The 23,152-nt window shown below is 52.2% G+C and overlaps 1 protein-coding gene across 3 annotated transcripts in view; it reads right to left on the bottom strand.

Annotated features, from left to right (window-relative positions):
* Window positions 1–1,430: 1,430 nt before the first annotated feature.
* PTPA (protein phosphatase 2 phosphatase activator) overlaps window positions 1,431–23,152 on the bottom strand; it is a 29,364-nt gene continuing 7,642 nt past the window's right edge. For 2 of the 3 annotated variants that reach the window (XM_075519589.1, XM_075519590.1), the window contains exons 4-10: window positions 21,268–21,393; window positions 20,383–20,500; window positions 18,722–18,821; window positions 17,410–17,534; window positions 16,808–16,908; window positions 12,047–12,154; window positions 1,434–6,221 (exon numbers count right to left, since the gene is read on the bottom strand). In XM_075519589.1, the coding sequence (XP_075375704.1) occupies window positions 6,147–6,221; window positions 12,047–12,154; window positions 16,808–16,908; window positions 17,410–17,534; window positions 18,722–18,821; window positions 20,383–20,500; window positions 21,268–21,393 (753 nt within the window). In that variant the 3' untranslated portion in view covers window positions 1,434–6,146. Of the gene's footprint in view, window positions 6,222–12,046; window positions 12,155–16,807; window positions 16,909–17,409; window positions 17,535–18,721; window positions 18,822–20,382; window positions 20,501–21,267; window positions 21,394–23,152 lie in introns of all 3 variants that reach the window. The other variant, XM_075519591.1, reaches the window with a different exon arrangement.

The raw sequence follows: 23,152 nt of genomic DNA, 5'->3' as shown, positions 1-23,152 counted from the left end.
TTATAAAGCAGGACAGGACTTATATTCTTGGTCTCCAGGTGGAAAACCGAGGTGGTGTCCTGCGTTAAGGTTACAGTGGGGGTCTGCAGTCGAGTGGGCAACTGAGCCCACATCTTCTGAATCCACCCAAACCAGTGGGCAGCTCTCTCATGTATATGCAATTTATGTTTGAATCTCTCCCCGGGGACTCATCTCCTATCTTCCCCCTTTAATTATAAAAATTAGTAGGTTTGAGGTACATTTGAGGGGTTTTCTTTTCCTGCGTTGACAAAGCGCAGTACTTGATGACTCTAACCCCAAATTCTCTGTGACACAGATACCCTGGCAATTATAAAATACTTCCAAGCTCGCTCCATAAACCCCTTTGCTGTTGCTATTAGTATGCATTAACATTTTATTGGTGTTACAGGATGAAACATCCAGTCTTGCAGCTCCAGTGGGCTTGGGGATTTCCAGCATCCTGCAATATGTATCCGTGCAGAGGAAATTAAAATGTGGATGGATCAGCAAGATACAGTCAAATCCTCTACAGTAATTTGGAGAAGACTAAACTCTGGTGCTAGTGGAGCATATTCCAAGCTATCTAATAGAGAGCTGATGATCTCTGTAACAGTCTTTTTGTAAGTTTTATTCTTGCCTACAAGGGAATTTTTTCAAAGGGGATATGTAATACCTAAACTAATATTTTTAAAGGTATATGCTCTGAACATGGAAAAGCAAGACCCTTTGCAGAGCAGTCGCTTTCAGTGATCAGCTAGTACGCAATAAAAGAATTTTACTCCAGTGTCTTACAATCTAGCTGGAATTTCTTTCTAACCACCGTACCAGTCAATTTTATATAGTTCATAGCCATTACAGGACATGTCGACTCTTAGGAATATTGGAACGCTTTGCTCTTTTAGCAATAGTACAACATATATTTCCTTTAGCAGCATTACCACGTGTAGCTGAAACCCGAAGTGGTGTGTCTACGCGGAGGCTGCAGAAGCGCAGTGCTGGTGTACCTCATCAACCCTGCGTACATGAAGTGGCCTGCGGCTCCACAGCTATTCACCAGGCTGGGGTCCAGCACCGTAGACCTCACCGTCTCCAAAAAACCTGTTTCCACACATAAAACTGGGAGGAATTCATGTCAAAATAGGTAATTTGGGTACCCTGACTTCTGCAGTGCAGTCTGCTTGGGTTTCTCTCTCCCAGGCGTCTTAGAAACAGAAGAACTGATACGGAACTGCTCCTCGGCTTTCTCTCCTTCCTCCCTCTGTAGGCTCAGCAAATCCTTGAGCACATCCGTAATCCATTTTTACAAAAGGAAGCAAGTATGTGTTCAGGAGGACTTAAACACAGCTCGGTGCCCGCTGGTCAGGGCCCCGCAGCACTGCTCCCGCAGGACCCCACTCCTGTTGCCATGGGTTTGCACGCACCGAGCATTAAGGAGCCCAAATTCTGATGAGGGATTTCGATGTTATTTATTATCTGTGTTACAGTTGCAACCGGGAACACAGGGAGTGACTCGTTCCAATTTTAGTGACAACTGTATTTACGCCCTGCGTAGAGCCAGCCGATGTAGAGATTCCCAAGCCCAGGCTTTTTATAGCAAGCAGAAGCACCCACTCCACCCCCTCAAAGGCCTTTTCTAACCTCTGAAGCCTGCTCACAGGCTTGTGCTCTTCAGAATGAGCGTATCTCCAAGCTGAAGATGCCCATCATGGTTCAGCCCTCGCTAAATCTGATATGGAGGCAGCCCTTTTTCAATTTGGCTCATCCTAGTTTGAAGTTTGGCACAATTTTTACAAGATCAGTCCAGAGGAAGACATGTCTGTCCCCAGGACGCTCAAGGAGTTTGCCCTGACATCAATGGGAAAAGTGCTCATCCACTGAAGGGGAAGCAACGTTAAAGGATAAAGATCTCTCCTCTTGGCTATTAGAGCATGAAACGACCTCCAAAAGCCCTGTTAAATTCTACATCTGAGCCAGGAGAGTCCTTGTTGAAGCAGCAACAAGATCCCCATGAGCTTCTCAACCGTAGAAGGTTCCCACTGGCACATTGGCAGCGGGAGAGTTCAGGTTACGTTAGCAGTTATCGTTAACCACCAGTTCCACCTTCTCCCACCTATTTCTGCCTCCTTCCCTCTCTCAGGAAGGAAGTCAATGCAGTTGCAGGGACACAGTGCGGTGTCCAGGGCTCTTGTGTGGTTCAACACCAGTTCCTTGGGGTATGAAGTACGTCTTTGTCCTGGAAACTGCCAGCTCAGATTTTGCTGCTCAACAAATGCTGGTTCTGCAGTGGGGACTTCTTTGTTTATTTAATAGCAGGAACCCAGCACTACGTAATGGAACTGAGCTGCACACCAGGGACAAGTTAATACAGCAACAATAGCATGAAACAGTTCTATTTTTTATTCTTTTACTACTATCACTGCACGAGGCTGCTTCTCTTAACTCTTACTTCATTTATTACTGGCTGCCACGAACGATCATTTATAAAGGAGGGCTGCGAAGAAAGAGACAGGGGAAGGTTGACGGCGATTTGCAAAATGCACCCCATGTAAAGGCAACAGCTGTTAAACAGAAACACGAACTGGCCTACGTATTGCAACCCCGAAGGATCCAGCTCTAAACACTGAATTTTAAAAAACTGGCTTGGTCAGTGGGCTGAGCGGGAAGATGGCGAGAAACCCACACTACGTCTGCTTCCCCTTCACTGCGCGTCATGTTCACCAAGGGACGCATTCAAGATGAATTCAAGTGCCTTCAAAGAAAACATCTGTGATCCAAGATGACATTTCTGCTCACCATCCATCCCTCCACTCTGCTGCCACTTTTAGCAACATGCACTCACACAGTTGGCCTGCGTTGACAGAGAAGATATAACCCAGTGACAAGAAAACTTGTATTTGCTAAGCACATCTACGCTAGCTCCAACCGCTCGTGAGAAGGTCCAGGTATAATTTTCTATATAAATCCAACAAAGCTGCTGAGCTAAACTGATACTGGAAGTCCTGAGTCAGCCCCGACAGCAGGACAGGAAAAACATCTGAAGAAAAAGGTTCCAGTTCTCACCCTGCCTCAGAAACAAGGCTCAAATGTCCTTTGGTTGTGAGATCTTCAAGAGGTATTTGCTGGCCTGGGAACAGGCTTCGCACATCACCTGCCTGCCAAATCCAAGCTGGGAGAGAGGGGGGTGGACATAGCAAAGAAGTTAAATAAATACGTAAAACATACTATATGACAGAAAGACACCTAGGAAGGATACAAAGACAGACGGGATGTACTCGCTTCATGCAGTTAAATAACGAGTCAATTTTGGTGCAAGCAAGAGATCAACCACCAACACAGCAAGTGCCTCCACAAAGCCTCTTCCCCGTGCCGAAGGCTCCAGCCTTTGGCTTTGCTGGCTCTGCTCCCAAAGTGGGAGCAAACCCCAGCCCGAGAGAGACCAACACACTCACCAGTGCAAAACACAGAGACTTTAATTAAAACCACAATGTGGGAGGAGTTGGGGGAGTGCTGCTTCAGACATTGAGCAGCCCTGGGTGCTGCTACGTGCGTGGACCCACCGGGAGAGGAGCAGAGCCCCAGGATCCAGTGACGGATGCCGGTGGGAGTCAGAGGAAGGCAAGCAGCTGACTGCCACGCGACAGGGGCATATCCCAAGCGGGCTGATAAGACTTAAACAAGAATTAGCTGCTTGAAGTCCAAAAATCCCTAGCAGGACAGACGTGCAGACTCAGGCAAGCAAGAAACGGAGCTCTACATGAGCCTCCTCCCACCTCCTCGGCAGGTCCCAAACCCAGGGACGCTGTCCCAGGGAGCAGTGGCTGCAAACGCAGGGCAAAGAAGCACCTCCCCACCCCTTTTGGTGCTGTATTTCACATTCTTGGTGTCCCTCCCATGCATGGATGTCAACATTTCCACCCATCCTTTTGCATGGAAGCCCCATTTCCATAAGGTGACCAGGAGAGATGCGTTCCCAACCCTTGGGCAGCTTTGGGAAACCACGGGCTTTAGCTCAGGCATTGCCAGCCAGATGCTGCACAGCCATTTAAAGCACGGTGACGCTTGCCAAAAGCCACGCAGCAACGCGCGGGGGCACAGGTGGAGACGCCTGGGTCTCCGCTCCAGGCGCTGGCTGCTAAACTGCTCCACCGGAGATGGACTCATCAAGTCCCAGCAAGCACACAGATCTCCAGCATCGCTCCAGGAGTGGATGCATTTGGAAAGCCAAGACAAAACACACGTCCCATTTAGGAATAAAACAAGACTTAACTCCAGTCTTCCATTTTCATTTACAATGCAAGTTTATAGTTGTTTCAGGCAGGTCAAAAGATCCTTGCCCTCCCGCCCAGGGCCAAGCCAGGAGCAGACAGGACAGTAGCAGTGCTAGAAAGCTCTGCTTTAGCTCTGCGGACACCTGCGTTTCGCTGCCTCTTAATTTAGACTCTTTTCTTGCTCTCCCTCCCCTGAGCGTCTGCAAGAACCTTTACAAGAGGGAGCGAGTAGGTCTGGCAAAAAGAAAACTGTGAAAAAAAAAAAAATTCACAAGCAGGCTTCCCCCCCACCCCCAACAGTAAAGCAGTGCAGCAGCGAAAGCCGAGCAGCCTGGCTGGGGGCAGCCCCACTGCCCGCTCTGTGCTCTGCGGGAGTGCCAGAGGAAGGACCCCTGCTGCCCCGACCCCCAGCAAACACCAGGTCAGAGCCCTGTCCCCCCGACATCCGGCCTGGGAACCCCAAGAAGAAATATCTCCTCTCCAGCTGCAAATTTGTGGACCACCTTGGTCAAGACCTGTGGACACGACAGCTCATCTCAAACCCAGCACCAGCCGTTTCCGCCCTCCTAGTGATACTGCTGGTATGATCCGGACCGCGTCCCCATTCATTCACCTGCCTTGGAGACACTGCTGCTGGTGGCACTGGAAGTGCGGTCCCTCTGCTCGAGGTCCAGCACAGCAACACCAGCAAGGAATGACAAAAGGAAAGAGCTATAACCCGCTGTCCTGGGCTATTTATGCTTTTTGTTTCCAGCACAGGTATATAAATGCATGTAAAGCTGCATGCTTGCCCCCCCATGCTGCCTTTGCTCCAGGGATGCCTCCCTAAAAGAGCTGGGGAACATGCTGCTTCATGGGGAAATCCCTTTGCTATGGGGCTGTCGCTACAATTTATGACCAAGCAGTAGCAACCACGGTCACCTTGTGCCACTGAGGCCAGCCCAGCCCCGGGGCAGCAAAGAATGGAGGAGGAAACGGGGAGTGCAGAGGGCAGGTTGGACCCAGCGATGAATGTGTGTGAACATGTGAGGTTTTGTGCCCATTAAGAGGAGCCCGAGCAGGCGCTGCTCGAGCAGTGTCTTTGCATAGCTGTTCCCACAGAGCCGGGTCCCTCCAGGGACCTTGTCTCCGGCTCCAGAGCCAGCTCAGACCCCCGCAGCCCCGAAGGTTCCCAGCTTCACCCAAGAGAAGAGGCGGTGGTGGGAAAGGAAGACCCAGGGAACCTTGCAGAAGACACAGAGGGAGGAGGGAGGGGGCTTTCCTTAGCCAGAATAAGGGAGAGATGGCACCCTGGGCTTCCAGCAACCCACAGACCTTCCCTACAACTTCCTCTACCCATTTCAGACCCCCCGTGCAAGCAGAGGTGGCTGCCTACAGGCACGTGCAGGCTCACACCTCACCCCTGGCAGTGGTTTCCCAAACCAAACAGCAACAGGAAACTTCAATGAAATTCAAAAGGGAAATTGCAGTTACCACTGCCCAACACATACACACGTGCCTTCCTCCCCTCCACACCCCCTTCCTCCGGGGAAGGGAAGCCGAGGGCCTTTGCTGCAAGGCAGCCCCTACTCAAACCCCATTCACACGCCCAGAGCCGTACACAGCAGTCGCGCTGCCCATGGACGCAGCAGAGCGGAGAAGCACAGCCCCGGCTTGGTCGCTGGCGAGACATCCCCGTGCTGGGGACGTGCAGGAGGAGCCGCTCCGGGTCCTGTCTCCGATGCAAGGCCGGCAAGTGCTTTGGATCTGTGGTTGCCGATGAGGATGTGCAGGAATGAATGGGCTGTGTGTAACGGGCAAGGTGATGAGGAGGGGGTGAGGGGAGGAGGAAGAGCGACGCGCTACGCCTCCGCTGCCTCGACTCCTCCCGAGCGCTCCTTAGGACGTCACAGGCTGGATGGGGAGCAGGCTGCCGAACTTAAAGTGCTGGATCACAGGAAACTTCTCCAGGCACTGCAGGAGGGGAGATAAAAAGGGGTGAATTCAGGAGACATTTCCACCTTACGCATGCAGCCAGAGCCACATCCTGCCCCCGGGGTCAGGAGGCAGCGAGCCTGGGGCCACTCGGCTCAGCTGCAGGCAGAGGGATCAGTCCCGTGTCTCCCGCCCACATTCCCGTCAGGCTCCTCAGCCCAGTAACACTTCATAACCCTATCCCCTTCCCTTCAGCCACAGCCTTTTGCTTGCTGAAATTCAGGCCTAGAGCACGAGCAGAAGAGGCATGTTTATGTCAGCAGCTTTCTCTCTCAGCACCTCTCCTTGCTCGAGCTGGTCTCTTTGAAGAGTTTCACCCTACAAACCCTTGGAGAACTGCAGAAATCTCACCGGGGAAGAGACTCTCCCTCCCCAGGACAGTGCCCACACTCCGGGTTTGAGGCACCATGCTGCAGCCGCAAGGCGCTGCCCAACCTACCTTCCAGATTCTCAGGTCTTTGACAGACAAGCACCAGTGATTTTGCTGCCATAGATTAAGATATGATCCTATTCCCAACAACCCCTCACCTCTGAAATTCCCACCCCCCATTGCAGAGTAAGGATAGAGGGGGTGTGGATCACAGATCAGTCACATACGTCCTCTACGGGGCAGCTTAGCTCAGAGCTGCTTCCTCCAGCTAAGACCAGGCTCTGCATGGGGAGAGCCAGGCTGCGCGGGCACAGCCCCTCTGCTCACCATCCTGCCAGGGCAGGAAGGCCAGTGACTGTGGTCAATAACCACGTCAAAGTTTGTCAGCACTCGCCCGGCAGAGCCACTCAGACTCTGTTTTTTTGAGTCATTGCAGATTCAGACTGCCCAAAACTTAGAGAGACCACAGAGCAGACTCACCTCCAGACACGCAAACCTCAGCAGTACGTGTACACCAACCCAGCAGCTGCATCTACACCAACATCACCCGCATTAGCTGTGAGCGGCTGTGCTAAACGAGGGTCGGAGACCACCTCAATGTGCTGCAATGGGGACTCATCTACTGGGGTGCTTGGGGGCATGGCTAGTGAGAGATGGTGGCCACCTCTTTGCTGCAGGCAGAGGGGCAAGTTCTTCCCTCCCTAGACAGCATGATACGAAGAGGAGAAAAGAAACCCAAGTGCCCTGTGTCTTGGGAGGAGAGTCTTTCCCCTGTACCCAGCTGAGGCATGGGTCTGCTGATGGGAGTCTTACCCTCCAGGAGACGTGAAGTACATACAACCAAAGCACAGCAGCTACCAACCAACAGCAGTCCATCTAGTCCCAGCAATTCCTTGGCACAAACAGCGTCTGCTCAGAGCCATCTGCATCAGCGTCTGCATCAGGGGTGGACGGGATGCTGCACCAGGCAGGCGCCCAGCTCCCCGCAAGCTGCAGACCCAGCAGCTGGAGGGTGTCAAGACCACACCGGCTCCTGCCTGCAACCAGCAGCCTCCCAGGCAGATTTTGGGGACAAAATGCACAGCTCATTCCTCCAGGCATTTCGTTTCACAGTTCCTTCCTACCAAAGGGAGACAAGAGCCATGTCGTAGTTACAACTCTCCTTTCCATAGGAAGGAATCCTGTGCCCTCCACGGGGCCGAGCTGAAGGCGCTGCAGCAGGGGAGATCCCAGCTCTGGGGAGGGGGAGGAAGCGGTGTGCTGCAGACAGCTCTTCACCCCAAGGCAGGGCACAGGCAGAGGCAGGCAGCCTGCCCTCATGCTGTCGTCATGGGCAAGCAGGAGGATTTGTGCTCAGAAGCCCAGGCCTACGGTAATCCCTTCGGAGCCAGAGGTCAGACAACTGGTTCCAGCACAACTGAACTGCTCGCAAGCACGCTGGAGCCAAAGCAAGTTTGGAGGTGGTGAAAGTACAGCACGGCTGTATCCACTCCTGGGGAATAACAGCCATGCAGAAATCCATAAGCCTCCATGGCAAGGCACCAAGGAGAAGGAAGTCCTGTGACCATCAGGGCACATCACCTTCAAAGCTTCCTAATGTGTGGGATGCTCAGAGCTGCTGCCATCTCCCAGCACAACCACTTAGACAAACCCTCAGAGGAAGCAGTGCTGGACAGCAGTGACATGAGGGAAGAACAGAGAGAAATGAATACTGAAGATGTTGACAGCTAGAAATGTCATCCCAACTAGCTCCAAGGAGTCCCATGGAAGACCAGACTGTTTTGGGCTCTGGATGAAGAGACTTTACCACCAGTGGGAAGAATGGGTATCCATTCCACTTAACAGTTTGCCAGCCCAAGAAGAGCCAAGCAGAGAAACTTCTCCTCCTCTCTCCAGCAGGACTAGCACAAATTTACTGGATTATTAGAGGTGCCAAGAGATAGGACCCTCCTTGCAGCACCTGCGGGTGAAACTTAGCCAACACTAGCTCAGAGGGGACAGGCTTATTTTCTTCTTGCCACCATCTTGATCAGACTGAAGGCTGGCTCAGGACTCAACTGTGGAGTAGAAACATGCTTCGGGTCCAACCTTTAAAGATGGAACTGGGACTAGATTAGTTATAATGGAAAGTATTTCCTGACTGACTGCAGCAGAGAAGGAAAGGTCAGGAGACTCAAAAGCAGGCTCGGGGAAAAACATCAAGGCTGCTGCTTTAACCACACTCTATTCTGTCGACTTCTTCACTTGCCTTTGATGGAGAGAATAAGAAAAGCCCTTGCACTTCCAAGCGAACACATCTTCACCCATTATATTTATAATATAAATAGACACTTTTGAGATTTCATAAACACACAGAGATGAAGACACATTGTCTTCAGTCTACTGCCCATCCACAGACCCTGCAGCAAGCACCCTGGCGTGCCTGGATCCAGAGTAGAGCTCCAGCCACATGGACACACCTGAGCTTTCTGTCGGCTGTTTAAAGTCATCCCATAGAGGGGACAGAGCAGACACAAAGCATCCAGAGTGCTTTTTAAATGAACCAGGTCTGGGGACTGCCCCGCTCCTGCCAAGCGAGAGCAGGTTGCGAGTGAGCATTTGATTTCTCCTGGTCTGCTTCTAGCAAGTGAGCCCTTTGCCCTGCTGCTGCCTCCACTCAAAACCCACTCACAGTCAGTGCCACGCAGCACCGTGCACTTCTCAGCCACCCCAGACATGTTAAGGAGCTGGAGCCTCCATTCAAGTGTCTGATTTCACCTGATCTAATTGCAACGGGTGATTGGAAGGGCAGGGAGAAGGGAGGGCAAAAAAAAAAAAAAAAAAAAAAGGAAATCTTGCTTTCACCTTAGCCAGTCAGACAGAAAGCAACACCACAACCCCAAACCTTCCTTCTCTTTACTATTACACACCTTGAGCATTGCCACAGAAGCTTCCTGCCTTGAGCTGGACGAAGACCCATGTCAGCACCTGGGGGCTTTTGGCTTACTTATCTTCTGCTAATGTTGGCAGTGGCTAATTGGAGAAAGACCACAAGGGTGAAGGCAACACATCTGGCAACATCAAGCAGAAACTTGCTCCAGGAGCCAGCAAGCAAACGGACAAGATCCTCAAGAGTGATTGTGGGTGCCTAGCCTGAAACACCCAGAAGGATTCAGTTTTCAAATGATGAAGCCTGAGCAATTCCTGAACATTGTGTCCTTCCCAGAAAACCAGTCAAAGAGATCCTCTAGTTGCAAATGTTGGTAAAAGCTGCACAGCCGAGCACACCATAACTGAAAGCTCTGCCCAGCCACACTGCCATGTCCATGCTCCTCTCATCTCCCAAGCCAGGCAGGAACCAGCCGAGCCAGCAGCAGGGTGGGAGACTCCACAGAGCAGACATAAAGAACCAGTGAGACTCCTCAGCAAGAGTCCCCACTCTCCAATGCCCATCCAGGTGAACACAGGCACCGTGCAGTGCCAGGAGAGGACGCTGCTGTATGAGGACCACATGCTTAGGAATAGTGCTTTAAGATCTACAAAAGTTCTTTGAGGAAAAACACTTAAATGTAAAGTACTTTGGTTGACTCAATGTTTTCTACACCTTAGCCTAAATTTGTGTCCTTACTCTTCCTAGCAGCTTTTGCATTCTTCCTCTGACACAGCTACATCTCTAGATATTTCTAGAAACCCACCAGTACTGGATCTGGCATTTCTACACAGAATGTCATCTGCTACTCAAAATAGACCGAGGCCTCCAGAAAAGACCGTGACCATGTCTTGGGTGCACCTAAAAGAGCCAAAGAATCTCCCAGTCTCTAGAGGATGCCTGGGCTGGGCTGTCCCCAGCAGGCCACATAGATCTGCCAGCACACGGTGGCCCCATGGCATCAGTGGACATGCACACTGCACCATGGGCACATCACTGCCAAGCTCCTCCAGCCACGTACGTGGTGCACAAGGTGGGAGCAACCATACAGCACAGGGCATGTGGGGCACTAGGCAGGAGCACCCGAACAGCATGGGGCACACAGGATGCCAGGGGAGTACCCAAACAGTGTGAGAAGGAACTGGGCCAAAGGAAAGGAAGGACCAAGGCAGGGCTCTTAAGGCAGCAGCAGACCACGCTCAGGCTCTGGGTCTTAGGGGTCCCATGTTTCACTTTAACAGCTCTCCCAGCACCGGGGTCTTCCCTCCAGCCCCCCCAGCCCCCCCAGATCCCCCCAGCTCTCACACCAGAGCCTCCAGCGCAGGGTTTCCCAGCAGGCAGCATCTTCAGCCCCCACGACGGAGCTGTGAGCGGGGGCAGTCCCAAAGGGGCAGCCCAGGGGCACCCCTCCAAGGAGCAGCCAGCGGAGGGGGTCAACCCCCAGCCCCGCTTCTCCTCTTTGGAGGCCGGGAGGAAAGCTGAGCTGGGGGCGGAAGGAGACAGCGGGCCTGGGAGTGACACCTCGCAGATTAGAGAGGTATGTGGCCTGGAACCTAAACACAGGATGTGCAGTGCAGAGGAAGGGCTGGGGGAGGGAGCGCGCCGAGTTCGGCACAGTTAACCCCTTTGTGCACTGGGCTAACCTCTTTGTCTGCTGGGCCTGGGTGGAGCTGCCCAGCGAGCCTCTGCCAGAAGTCCCAGCACCAGGAGCATCACAGAGACCACAGGGTATAGGATTAACTCCTTCAAGCCCCACCCGTCTCCCTGGGTGCACCACAGAGCTGTGCCATCCCTGCTCCACCATCCCTGCTCCTCCAACGGTGACTCCCTGCAGAGCTAGCACGGTCCCATCCTTCTCAGCAGGAGATGCCGCCTGTCGGTAGTTCCCTCCAGAGACCCAGATGTGGCAGTTCCTGTCCTGCTTCCTCAAGCTCAGGGTGAGCTCGAGCAGGAAGGAGAGATAAGGGAGAGCCAAAACTGCCCAGTTCCCCAGGTCAGAGTTTGCCAGGAAAGCCTGCTGGGGCAACGCCAGCAGAGCCCCGGCAGGCAGAGGGCTGCCAAGCTGGGGAGGTGGCTGTGGCCTCGCCAGTCCGGCACACTGCACGGACGGGACTCGTAACAAGGGGAGATCGGTAGGAAGCATTCAGTCTGCTCTGGGGTTCTTGAAACGTGGGATGATAATTTAAACCAAGTCTCCTCCAGCTGGTAAAATAGCAGTGCGGGGACCAGACGGACGAGCAGGTCAAGACATCGGCCCTAATTTGGGGACCTGCAACTTGCACTATGGGAAGACAAGAAATGGCAAAAGTCATGTCTGGAAGGAATGGCCATTTTGGGATTGGGGCAACCACTAGGCAGGCAGGAGCCTCCTTCTATCCAGCAGCACCTGAACTGCCAAGGGCTCCCAAGCCCCATTCAGCATGGGGCCCCCACCCAAGGAGCAGCAGAAGAGAAGAGCTGACCCACAGCGAAGTGGAAGGGAGGAGGCGTGTGGCCAAGCAGCTTCCCCCTGCCCACGGCGCTCACCTCTGCCTTGTACATGCGGATGAGGCCCTGGTTGACCTTGGACCAGGAGGGCACGGCACTGATGTTCCAGAGTTGGTTGGAGTGCTCAGCAAAGGGGCCCGTCTTCATCTGAAAGACACCCGAGAGCAGGGCTGAGGCAGCCAGGCCAGCCAGGAAGCTCGTGCACCAGCAGTGACTCACGCTCACACTCTCTCCAAGCAAACATTCCCACCAAGCCCTGTGACCCACGCACTAGCCACCTCACTGCGTCTTCCCTCCCTCCCTCCCTCCACACTCCCTCCTGCTGTGGCCACATCACATGAAGCCGTGCCAATCCAGCTCCCCCCTTCCCTGATAAAATTAAGCCTTTTCCTGCCACGCTTTCCTAATCAGACCCTCCTTCTGCACACCTCCTTTTTAATGACCGCATTAAAAAAGCCCCACGTAAGTCCCATTCTCCCCCCCCCAGTAAAGCTTGGCTCAACGCTGTTCCTATTCTACCCAGAAACCTCCCAGTGCAGCACTGCTGGGCTTTCCAAGAAAATGACTCATTCCCCATTCAGATCAACAACAAGCAGCAGCGACAACCGCCGCTGCCTTCCCTGAATACAGAGGGCAGCGCAGGTTGGCAGCAGCTCCGGTGTCCGCAGCCCACTCCACACCTGCCTCTAGCAGAGGAGGGCTCTGGTGGGAGGCAGCAGCGGAGGGGACATGCTCCAGTCCTGCTGTCTCCAAACCAGCTCCAGAGCTGCGAGTTGCTAGCTTGCAGCAGATGCTTTAAATTTTTTTTTTTTTTTTTTTTTTTAATATTCCAGTGTTTCTCCTCCCAGGGCGAGGGGTTTGGAGGAGGGAGGGCAGGGGGAAGCTGCAATCAGGGACAGTTGCATGTAGATTCCCTGGGTAGTTGTCTCTCTTTCTCCTCCATGAACAAAAACAGACCCTCGGGGGGAAAAAGAAATACAACGCAGCCACTCTGACTGAGCGAAGTTCCCATGACATCAGAAACCACAAGGCCGAAGCTCACGCTAAAAAGGAGCGTGGGGAGAGAGGAATCTCTTGGACTCTCATTCTCAACTCGGGGCTCGAACAACTGAGCCCTTCCCTCCACGCACACACAGGCCTGGAGCGAGGGTGGGAAAACAGCCTCCAAAACCACCTCTCTGCCTACTGTAAAAAGCAAGCAAGGCTGATCAATCTGCTTTGGGAAATTGCTGCTGCCCTTCCGCAAGGTCTGTGTGGCACCAGCCTGCAGCAGAGAATGAAAGAGGGAAAGGGCAGGGGGGAACCCAAAAAACCCCACTGCTTGGAGGACAACGTGCTTCAAACGCTCTGACATCGGGGCTGGAGCACGGGGGGAAGCGGGTCTGTAGTTTTGCCCACTGCCGGGAGAGCGCAGATGCATCCCCGCTTCCCCTTGGCAGTTCTCGTGAGCTGGGGGATGACGGATGAGCTGCTCAGCCGTTCCCGCTCCCCTCCGCCGTGCACGCTTTCCTTGCGGATACGAGATGAAACGCGCAGATACACAAAGCACGACGCTACCCGACATAGCTGGCACATTATTAAGCACGAGGATTTGGCACCGGCGGGCACCCAAGTTAAAGGCTGCCGGGGAGGTCAGCGCCAGGCAGTTCGCTCGAAGCATCCCCCCCCGCGCGGGAGATTTGGCTGTGCGCGTTTTGACGCCAAACCTTCCTCCAGCATCGCCGCCCTTCGCAGGGGCACAGCTTGCATCAGCCACCACCATTGCGCTTTGCTTCTCCCCCCTTCCCAAGCTGGAGCAAGCGCGCTGGAGAGCGTGGAGGAGGCAAGCGTGGCTGGCCGGCCCCATGCGAGCGTCTGGGCTGCGTGAGCGCCTGGCACGGCCACCACCGTGGCCCTCCTCACCCAGGGTGCCCAGCAAGGGACGGCTTGGCTATGGTTTCAAACTGGGGAGGGAAAAATAAGGGGGACAAGAGGGGAACAACAACCAAAAAAAAAAAAAAAATCATCTCTTTCCAGCCACAAAGGGCGAAGAGGGAGAGCTGGGGGGGGGGAGAGCGAGAGGCGGCGAGAGCGCTGCAGTCCCGCAGTGACCCCAGGGGAATGGAGTGAGTCAGAGCAGCCATATTGAGCAGGAAATTACTCACAGACGCGGCGTTCCTGCCTCTCGGTTCCCAAGAGAATCGGCCTTTTGTAAATGGTTCCTCTGTCAGTGCCGGGGGGGAGGGGGACGGCTGAGGCCGTGCTTTCCTGTCAGCTCCTTCCCTTCCAGCAGAAACCCGAGCCCTCCCTTCCCAAACCTCCAAATTTAGAAGCCAGATTGAAGCTGAAATTCCTGCAGCCTGCCCTGGGCCCTCGGAGGAGCATCTGGGCCATCGCACTGATCCACCGCAACAGCCGGAGCACGGCCGGCACCCCTCTTCTGCACACACACACACACAGAGCCCTGCCATCGCTGCCGTCCCCAGCCCTAGTGCGGCAGGCGCCGCAGAGATGCTCCCAACCCCTCTTCATCCTCGCACCTACGGGTACCACACGCACCCCACGGCACGCTTTGGCAGGCAAGGCGGCAGCAGGGGGATAGCTCAAGTCCCAGCCGGCTCCGTAAACCTCACCCTCTTCAAGAACCAAGCGTTCAGGTCCAAAACCACCCCGCGGATTTCCCAACAGCAGGCCAGCTTACGCAAGGCTCGCTGCCGTGCCTGTGCGCCATGCAGGGTGGTGCTGCTGTAAGGAGGATGCCTCGGTGGGTTCAGCCTGGACATTATCTCACTGCTACTTTAAGAGCCTGAGCTTTAAATATACACGTGGCAAACACCACAACAGTGTCTATTCATATCCCTGAAACGTCACCCAGGGGCTGAGAAAAATATCTGTTCAAGAGAATATTAAAAGAAAACAACCTACCTCGGTTGTAGCTTGCTGAAACAAAACCTGCTCTCGGAAAGACGTACCAGACCCACTACGGGAACTGTTGTGATGTTTGCTACGTGTTTAACACCTTTAAAGCAGAGCTGTTTCCAGCTGACAAGCTCAGAAGATAATAAATGAACGATATTATTTAAGTCTTTAATCCCTTCTATCTTTTTCCCCGCTATTTTGTTTTGTTGTTGATTTTGGAGAGAAAGCGTTTGGAGGGCACTCGAGGCTGTCTCAGCCCCCCCTAGTGGCAGTAACAGCCTTCCCAGGCATTTGGGAGAGAAAAAACAAATTTTAAAAGCAAAATCTTTACAAAAAGGAAACAGTGCCTGCATGAAGATGGCTTGAAAATACCATGCATTTGATAATCCAGGTTGTTGCCATCCCTTAGCGGCTCACGCCAGGAGGGCCCGAGAAGAGGGCTCCTTGCCACCAGGTGGCACTGAGGAACGCAGCAGAAACACTGAATTCCATGATTCTCAACAAATGTGCGGAAAAAGAAGTGAAATGGCTTATTTTAAAAGCCTACTGAAAAGCTAACTTTCTGCAGGCAAAAGCAGAGTGACCTGAAGCAGCAGTGTGGCGCTGTGTATTTTAAACTTTACGTGTCATCTGTGCACTGCAGAATTTTCTACACACATGTCAAGAGATGTATGTTTTTATGTTTTTAACAGGTTAGTGCACTGTCTGGATATTACAGAGGCCCAAATTAAACTAAATCTTAGAGCATCTTGGCTCCTGCTTGCCTGTCCTCATCTTGATCTCTTCCGCCAGCACCTCTTTACTACCCATGGCATGATTTATCTCTGCATTAAGGGTTAAACCCTGTGAGGTGCTAAATACCAACAAACCCTACTAGATTCAGCAGGACTTGACACAGCACCTCCTGGGGTTTGGGCCAAAGGCTCCTATGAAAATTTCCTACATGAAAGGCTATATTCTGTAACCTCCCTTCTCATCTGATCACTAAATTAGAGAAGCAGGGGGGGGGCAGGGGAGGAAGCGAACAGAACAAAGGGGAAGAACCACACTCTGTCCTTCAAAATTAATCCCATCAACTCTCTCTTGCCAGAGACAAGAAATCCCTCACCACAACAGAGTGTGTGGTTCCTGCTCTCCCTGCCCAGGCCGTGCAGCAAGGGGGTCAGTAGAAACATGGCCAGATCACCCACTGCAGCACTGAGGCCACCTCACCCACTGAGGGCAGAAAGCTGTGAGCTCCCTCATTGAGAAACGCTGCCCATGGCTGGCAACAAGCTGAGTATCACCAGTCCCTCACCCAAGGGCCCTACAGTACTTGAGCAGAAACACGGTCCTGTTAGCGTTGCCAGCTGGGTGAATCTCAGCACCATCTCTGCTCTAGATCGTTTGCAAATAAGGCGCATTTAATGGACAACTTTTTTGGTGGAATCTGGAGGAGACCAAGCTGTGTGGAGGTTTGGGAGCCTGCCCTAAGCAAAGGGAGGCCCAGGGCCTGCTAGGCAGCACCCAACAACTGGAGGGAAGGGAGGTTATCTTGGCAAGCCCAGTCATTTTGCAGCTCCTACTTCATCTTCCTAGCACACTTGCAGGCACCAGTCGTCTCCATCCAAGTTCCCACTGACTGATCCAAGGTTATTTGTTTGCTCTTGTTACAGCTCCCTTCAGCTGCAATCCACAGCCCATCTAGCTTAATTATCCTTTCCTCTCAACATCCCTGTCTCAACTCACTCAAGGAGAGCACCTCAGACATGCAACAACAGTTCATTCGCACAGTTCCATGGGAGCAAACAAACAAGCAAAGGAAGAAGAGAAAACCAGAGCCAAGAGAAAACCAAAGACAGCCAGAGCCAAGTATCTAATGTCAAGAGAACTTCACTGTGGGACAAACCTTCCAGTCCTCACCTCTGTAATGAAGAGGATGCACTCCAGGAACATGAAGTCCTTATGGTTTTCGTTTACCACCTTCTCATCAACAAAGTGTCGAGGCTCCAGATTTGGATGGTCTAAAAAGAGTAAGAGACAATAGGAAGTAACCTGTATGGCATCCCCCTTCTGAGACCAAGTTCAATCAGGTCTTGTCCTGCCCCTCTTCCAGAAGAAACACAATCCTCTCATCAGACCTCTTCAGAAGTCAGCACAGAGCTGCTCCCTTCCATCTCATCTCCCACTCCACTGCCTCAGCAGTGAGAGCACCTGGTGAACCACCCCAGGGCAGAAAATGTGTTTTCTAGCAGCAAAAACAAGACTCTCCTTTTAAAAAGCTTGTAGTCATTGCAATAGAGACAGATGTACTGTAGAAGGAAGCCTTCCATCTCCCAACCTAAGCAACTAGCTTTATTTGGAAAGTTGAGAAAAAAAAGATCCAAGTTCCAAGCAAACTCTTCTGCTGTATTATAAACAAATTTGGCATATTTGAATTTAAAAGTCAGTCCCAAGCCCATCATCTTTGCAACCTAGACAGACAGGGCAGGGGGCAGGCTGGGACACGAGATTTTTATTAGTACCTATCAGCTGGGAACTGCCCCATATGAAAGGTAGAAATTGGAAGTCATCCAAGCCCCACACGCCCTGGCTGCCAGCAGGTTCCATCCTGTAGGTCTTCTGAAGTTTTCGCATCACTTCTAGGTACCTGAGACCAAAGAGAGAAGGAAGGGTTAAGACAAGGCCTTCTTCTGTCTTCATTGACTTACATGAGGACAAGAACAACCAGTTTGGAGAAGGACACAACTTTATCACTTGCAAGCAGGACCCCCACACACAGCACAGTACATAGAATATATATTCAGCTCCTTTGTCACAGAAAACAGCCTGACGGTAGGTATAGTAGCAAATAGCAACACCTTTTAAAAATTGGGTTTGGTTTTTTTTTTTTTTTTTTTTACACCAAATTCACTAAGAAAGCAAGCAGCAGGGGTTTACTTTATCTGCAGTGTCTTATACTGGTGCAGATCTTTCCCCACCCCCACTGTCATTTGAAAACATTGATACTTCACTCTCCTTCAACAACTTCCAAAAGACCTCAGAAAGCTTTCCACCTTACAGCAACCACTATTTCCACTTTTCAGGTGGAAAATTAAAGCTGGAAGTACTATTGAAAGAAATTGTTTCCATGCCACCAAACAGTGATACAGCTGGGATTACATCTCTGGACTCCAAACACCCATTCCACCAGTTTCACCACTACCAACTCTACCACCTGGGCTGGAAATGCATCTAGAGGAGCAGTGGAGGCCTGCCAGTTTCATAGATTATTCTTTTTAACGCCTGAAGAGATGTTAGATCCTCTGATCAGATATTCCTGTCTATCGGAAAGCACAGAGCTTCACCCACATACCTCTGCGGAGCTCAATAACTTGTGCTTGACTGAAGTGACTTCCCAGAAAGACACTCAGCCTCTAACAGACAAGGTGCTATCACCTCTTTTGGAAATAGTTATAATGGGTCACCATTATAAAAAGTACATCTGCCTCCTAATTTTGTCTAAATTTGTCTTCGGTTTTCCCATTCTGCCCTTTTTCCCTGGGCCAGCAAGCTCTTCAGCACTCACATTCTCTAATTATGTACACGTCTTTGTAGAAGGCCCTTGATTTGCCCAGCTCACACCCCAGGAGGAGGCTCTTCTTACAATTTCTCACTCCCAAATGGTGCAGATGAGTGGAAGAAAGGGGGCACAATCAGCTCAGACTACAGGAAGAGTCTGGTGTACAGAAAAGGCAGTAACATCTCACACATCTCAGACAGCTGGAAGTGGACACTGTCAGGGATTTGCCCCCAAACAGCCCAATGCTTCCAGCCTTTCTCCCCTGATTACCTCACCTGTTAAATACTTTAAAGACGATGGCCATCTGGTCATCCACTCTGAGCACACCAATTTTGCAGAGGCAGCAGAGAAAGGCTGCAAATGCAGCTTCATGCCCTGGAGTTAAAAGAGATAAAGAGATGTGACACTGGTGTCCCCAGGACAACCTTTCTGTGGGCACCACAACAGCTCTTCAGAAATCACAGCAGTCACATTCCCCGTGTCAAGAGCCCCAGCCAGCTGTCCCTAAGGTGCTACCTCATCCTATTAATGACAGGAGCTGACAATATTTCATCCCCACACAGCACCCACCCAAAGTATACCTTCTAGATATTCATAAGGTGATAATTAACTCTGAGAGGAAAAAAAAAAAAAAAAAAAGAAGTTCTTGAGGAAAAACAGCTCTAACACTGGGCGTGCTGGGAGCAAGGCAGGGCCTTTCCCAGGAGCTTGGCACAGCAGGGGAAGTGGAGCATCGCAGAGGTGTCTGCTCGGGGGCTGCAAGAGAACCTCACACCTGCAAGTAAACAGATTTCCTCCCGCTTCAAAAATATCTGCGTCGGAAGGATGCAGATCCCATGATGCTGCCAGGAACGGTCCATCCCAGCAGGTACTGGGATCTCAGGCTGAGCCTCTGCAGCTTGGTCCTCCAGCTAACAGCAAGGAAAAGAAACAACCAGCAAAACCAGAGCAACGTCTTTTAGTGGAAGGGACCACAGAATAAGGGAGAGTACAAGATCAGCAGCTCCACGCTATGAAGAAGTGCAGCTCCCAGTGTAGGAACAAAGTGCACCTAGGGTCAAGCCACTGAGCTAGGACATGGGCCACTGGCTTGGGACACACAGGAGAGGAGGAAAGGCTGAATTTCCCTCCCTGAGCTGACAAAACCCCAGCCAGTGGGTCCCTTTCCAAAGACAACATCTCCCCCTGGTGCCAGCGAGCCGCAGCTCTCCTGGCAAGCACTGCTCAGCCTCCAGCTCTTCATCCTTTTACCCACGTCCTCCTCTTCTCCCTGCCCAGGTCCAAAGTCATGTTTCCTTGCACCCAGTGTCTTGCTGTCCTGCCTTTTGGTGAGGACACTCTCCGCAGCACACCACCTGTCCTCCAGACAGAGGAGCAGGGCATGTAGACGATTCTGGATCTAAGTCTAACTAAGCCAGTGTAGTTACTCCAACCTGCAATTCAGTGTCTCCTTAGGTGCAAAATGCTTCTACTTTCAGATTTCAAAGCCCCTCTGTAAGCAGTGATGTCACTTTTAGGGAGCACCAGACCTCAAGCCACCTCCCACTGAACACAAACTTGGTTCCCATTCTAGTTCCAGTTCAAGTAATTATATTCTATCCCTCTAAACTACCTACTGCAGTTCAGCAATGCAGGACTGCTGTATGCAGTAAAGCAGCTCCTGCAGCTTATCCCAGAATGGCTTGCACAGCTTGGTTCACATTTCCTTGGATGAGACATGAAAAGGGTGTCATAGCTCTAGCACAGCCCTGTTCCCAGCTCTTTCAGTCATAGCTCACGCTGGACATAGGGGTGAGAAGGCCTAGAAGGAAGGTGTTTGTATCAAGCTGGCACTAAAAAACAGTAGCAATAACGTATTTAAATCAATGCAGCATCAGGCTCCAAAGGGTCACCACCCGAGGAAGTCAAGTCTCAACCAGCATGCATGCCCAGGTACCTGTGCCATAGTCAATGCGGGTGGAGTTCCCCACAGATTCCTTCAGGTACACGGCCACTTCTGGTGCAGCATCAGCCAAATGCTTGGGGATCACTGTTGCCACCAACTTTTCTGCTTCCTGAAAGACACAAAAGACTCCCTCAAGTGAGTGCAGATCTGTCACAGTCCCCAGGAGCCAGTCACCCTGTGCTCAGACACCGCTGCAGAGTGGGAGCCGCAATGGTGCGCTCCTACAATGGCCAGAGCCAGCATGACAGAGGAGCAAATTCTCCTGTTGAAGAAGTCATCTCCAGAGATGGAGCAATTCAGGGAGAGCCTGACCTGACACTTATCCAGGCCACATGCATCCTGTAGAAAAAAAAAGCTTCACCATCCAAGTACATCAACCCAGTTACCCCCTGAGTCATCTCCAGGACAAAAGCATTAATAGAGCAGCAGACCACCTGCAAGCTCATTGCTGCTGGGACTGTGCCCGTGCCACGTCCAGAGCTCGGTGCAGGGCAAGTGCTCTGAGCTGAAGGAAGTCCAGCAGTTTCACAACCTTCCTCTGATTTTCTCTGTTACCTATCAGCTAGCAGACACAGTGGGCAGTTACAAAGCAAAGGAGTTCCTTGGGCTTGGGGGACCTTCATGGACCATCCAGGACTTGGAGACCCAGCCAAGAGCATTTACATGGACCGTATGCTCTCATAAGAGGAGAAGACAGCACCAGATCAGGGGTAAGTAATACATATCAAGAGGTGGATCCTTCACAGCTTATCTGAGCAATTCCTCTGTGGGTTGCTTGGCTGCCATACAATGACAGAGCCATTCTGCTACCCCTGCTGGGCACGCTGCCCTTCCGTAGGAGCTGCGTGTAACACTACACGTGAAAAACATACTCACCTGGTCTAGTTTGGCATACCAGGTCCTGAAGGCTTTGTTCCCAAAGCGAGAAGGTTGATCCACTGGCGGGGTTTCATCGATCCATCTGTCAAGGGTGTTCAGAAGAGCCACCAGCTTTTCAATGGGCTACAGAGACAAAGAAGATGAGGGGTCATGGTGACATAAAATAGAGCAGTCCCTCAGGCTCCGACATCTCTGCCCTGGATTGGAGTCATTAAAGCCCACACCATCCTTCCTAAGGGTAGCAAGGGGAAATGGGATGTGCCAACCCTCCCCAAAATGCAGAGAGGCCAGGAAAATTGTCTTTCCCCTCAGAAGATCAGTCCAGTACAAAGCCCAGCCTGAGGCAGGCTCTCCAGTCGCCCACACAGTCTTTCATGAGCTGTAACAGCACTATGCTCTAAAACCTCTGGGAAAAGAGCTACAGCAAGCTCCTAGCTGTAGGGCATACAGGACTGAGCAGCAGGGAGGTGCTACACAATTCAGGGATCTCCAACACAAAACTCAGGCTCGGCATCTTGAGGGTCCTGCATCCCCCTCGTGATAGAGCACAGCACTTACCGTATATTCTCACCAGTGGCTGATGATGTGATTTAGAGGCCCTTCTCAAGGCCTCTAATCTTTGTCCTGAAGTGTCTCTTAGGAGCCAGGATTAGCACTGATGGTGTTAGCGTTTGTACAGCACCCATTGCAGCAGGGCCTAATCGCAAGTCAACATTCCCAGCATGATTCCTGTTGCTTCAAACTCATACCAGCCAGACTGCTACGGCAGCTCCGACCCACAGTGCATGTGGCAAAATACAGCCTACCCAGGGGAAAAGGCAGCCTGGTTTGCCCACCAGTGGTCTCATCAGAGCAAGCATGAGAAGCTCTTGGCTCTCAGAGAAATGTCTCAATACAAACACAAAGCTGATGGGAAGACAAATGCAACAGCAAGACAACAGAGCCATCTTTCTTACACCACATGCTGGAAAGAGAAAGTGAGGAACCTGTGTAGGATGTATGAGAGTGACTGGAGGAGGCACTGCTGTGGCCATGAAGGAAAAGAAGAGAGGTGCAACAGGCGATACGGAGCCGTGTCTCAAGCTGTTCTGTTAGGACCAGGGCTGACCAATGCACACAGCCTCCTCCTCACCTTGCCCATACAGCTGGGGAACGGCTACACGCCACGCACCAAGAGGCAGCACCGTAGGCAGCACTTTAAGCAGCTCCAAACAGTTTTAGGAGGCTCTGCCGACAACTGGTCAAGCCTGCCAGAAGCTCTGGGATTCTCCTCACCCGACTCCAAGCAGCTAGAGAGCAGTCAGCCGCCACAGCAGCTGGCCAGGCCCCAGGCAATGTAGGCTCCTCTGTCTCGAGAGGGGATTCCTCCTTCAAGGGGACAAAGAGGACAGCAGAAGCGGCGGCTGGTTTGACTTTGCTGGAGGCATCGACCGTGTGAAGCCGGCTGGTCTCCTGGGCTGTGGTTCAATTCTTCACACTGCCTGCCGGGAGGACAAGGAAACAGCCGAGCCCAGCAAGTTTCTAGCCCTTGAAGTGCCACTCGAAGGGGGCGGGTGGAGAGACAGGCATGGCAGAGCCGTGCTGCCGCTGAACCAGCTGCAGATCGCTCCCCATGCCCTCCGGTTCCAGGAGGAAGGGTCTCATGGCAGACAGAGCCTCCCAGACAGCGGCTCCTCAGGAGCAGAGGATATGGTGGGATCAGCTAGCGGGAAGTGGGATCAGGCAGGGGAGGGATCCACCCACCCCACAGGACCTTGACACTTGGCCACTGAGCCCAGCTAGAGGCTGGGATAGAGTACAAGACCTGAGCACACCAGGAACACAAAAGACCCAAGTGCCAAGGGGGGGCAGAAGCTCTGGGTGCCCTGCTGAGGCTGCAAGC

The sequence above is a fragment of the Mycteria americana genome, chromosome 17, assembly GCF_035582795.1.
Source record: "Mycteria americana isolate JAX WOST 10 ecotype Jacksonville Zoo and Gardens chromosome 17, USCA_MyAme_1.0, whole genome shotgun sequence".
NCBI lineage: Eukaryota > Metazoa > Chordata > Aves > Ciconiiformes > Ciconiidae > Mycteria > Mycteria americana.
The sequence above is the reverse complement of the archived record's forward strand: the minus strand, read 5'-3'. Positions and strand labels throughout refer to the sequence as shown.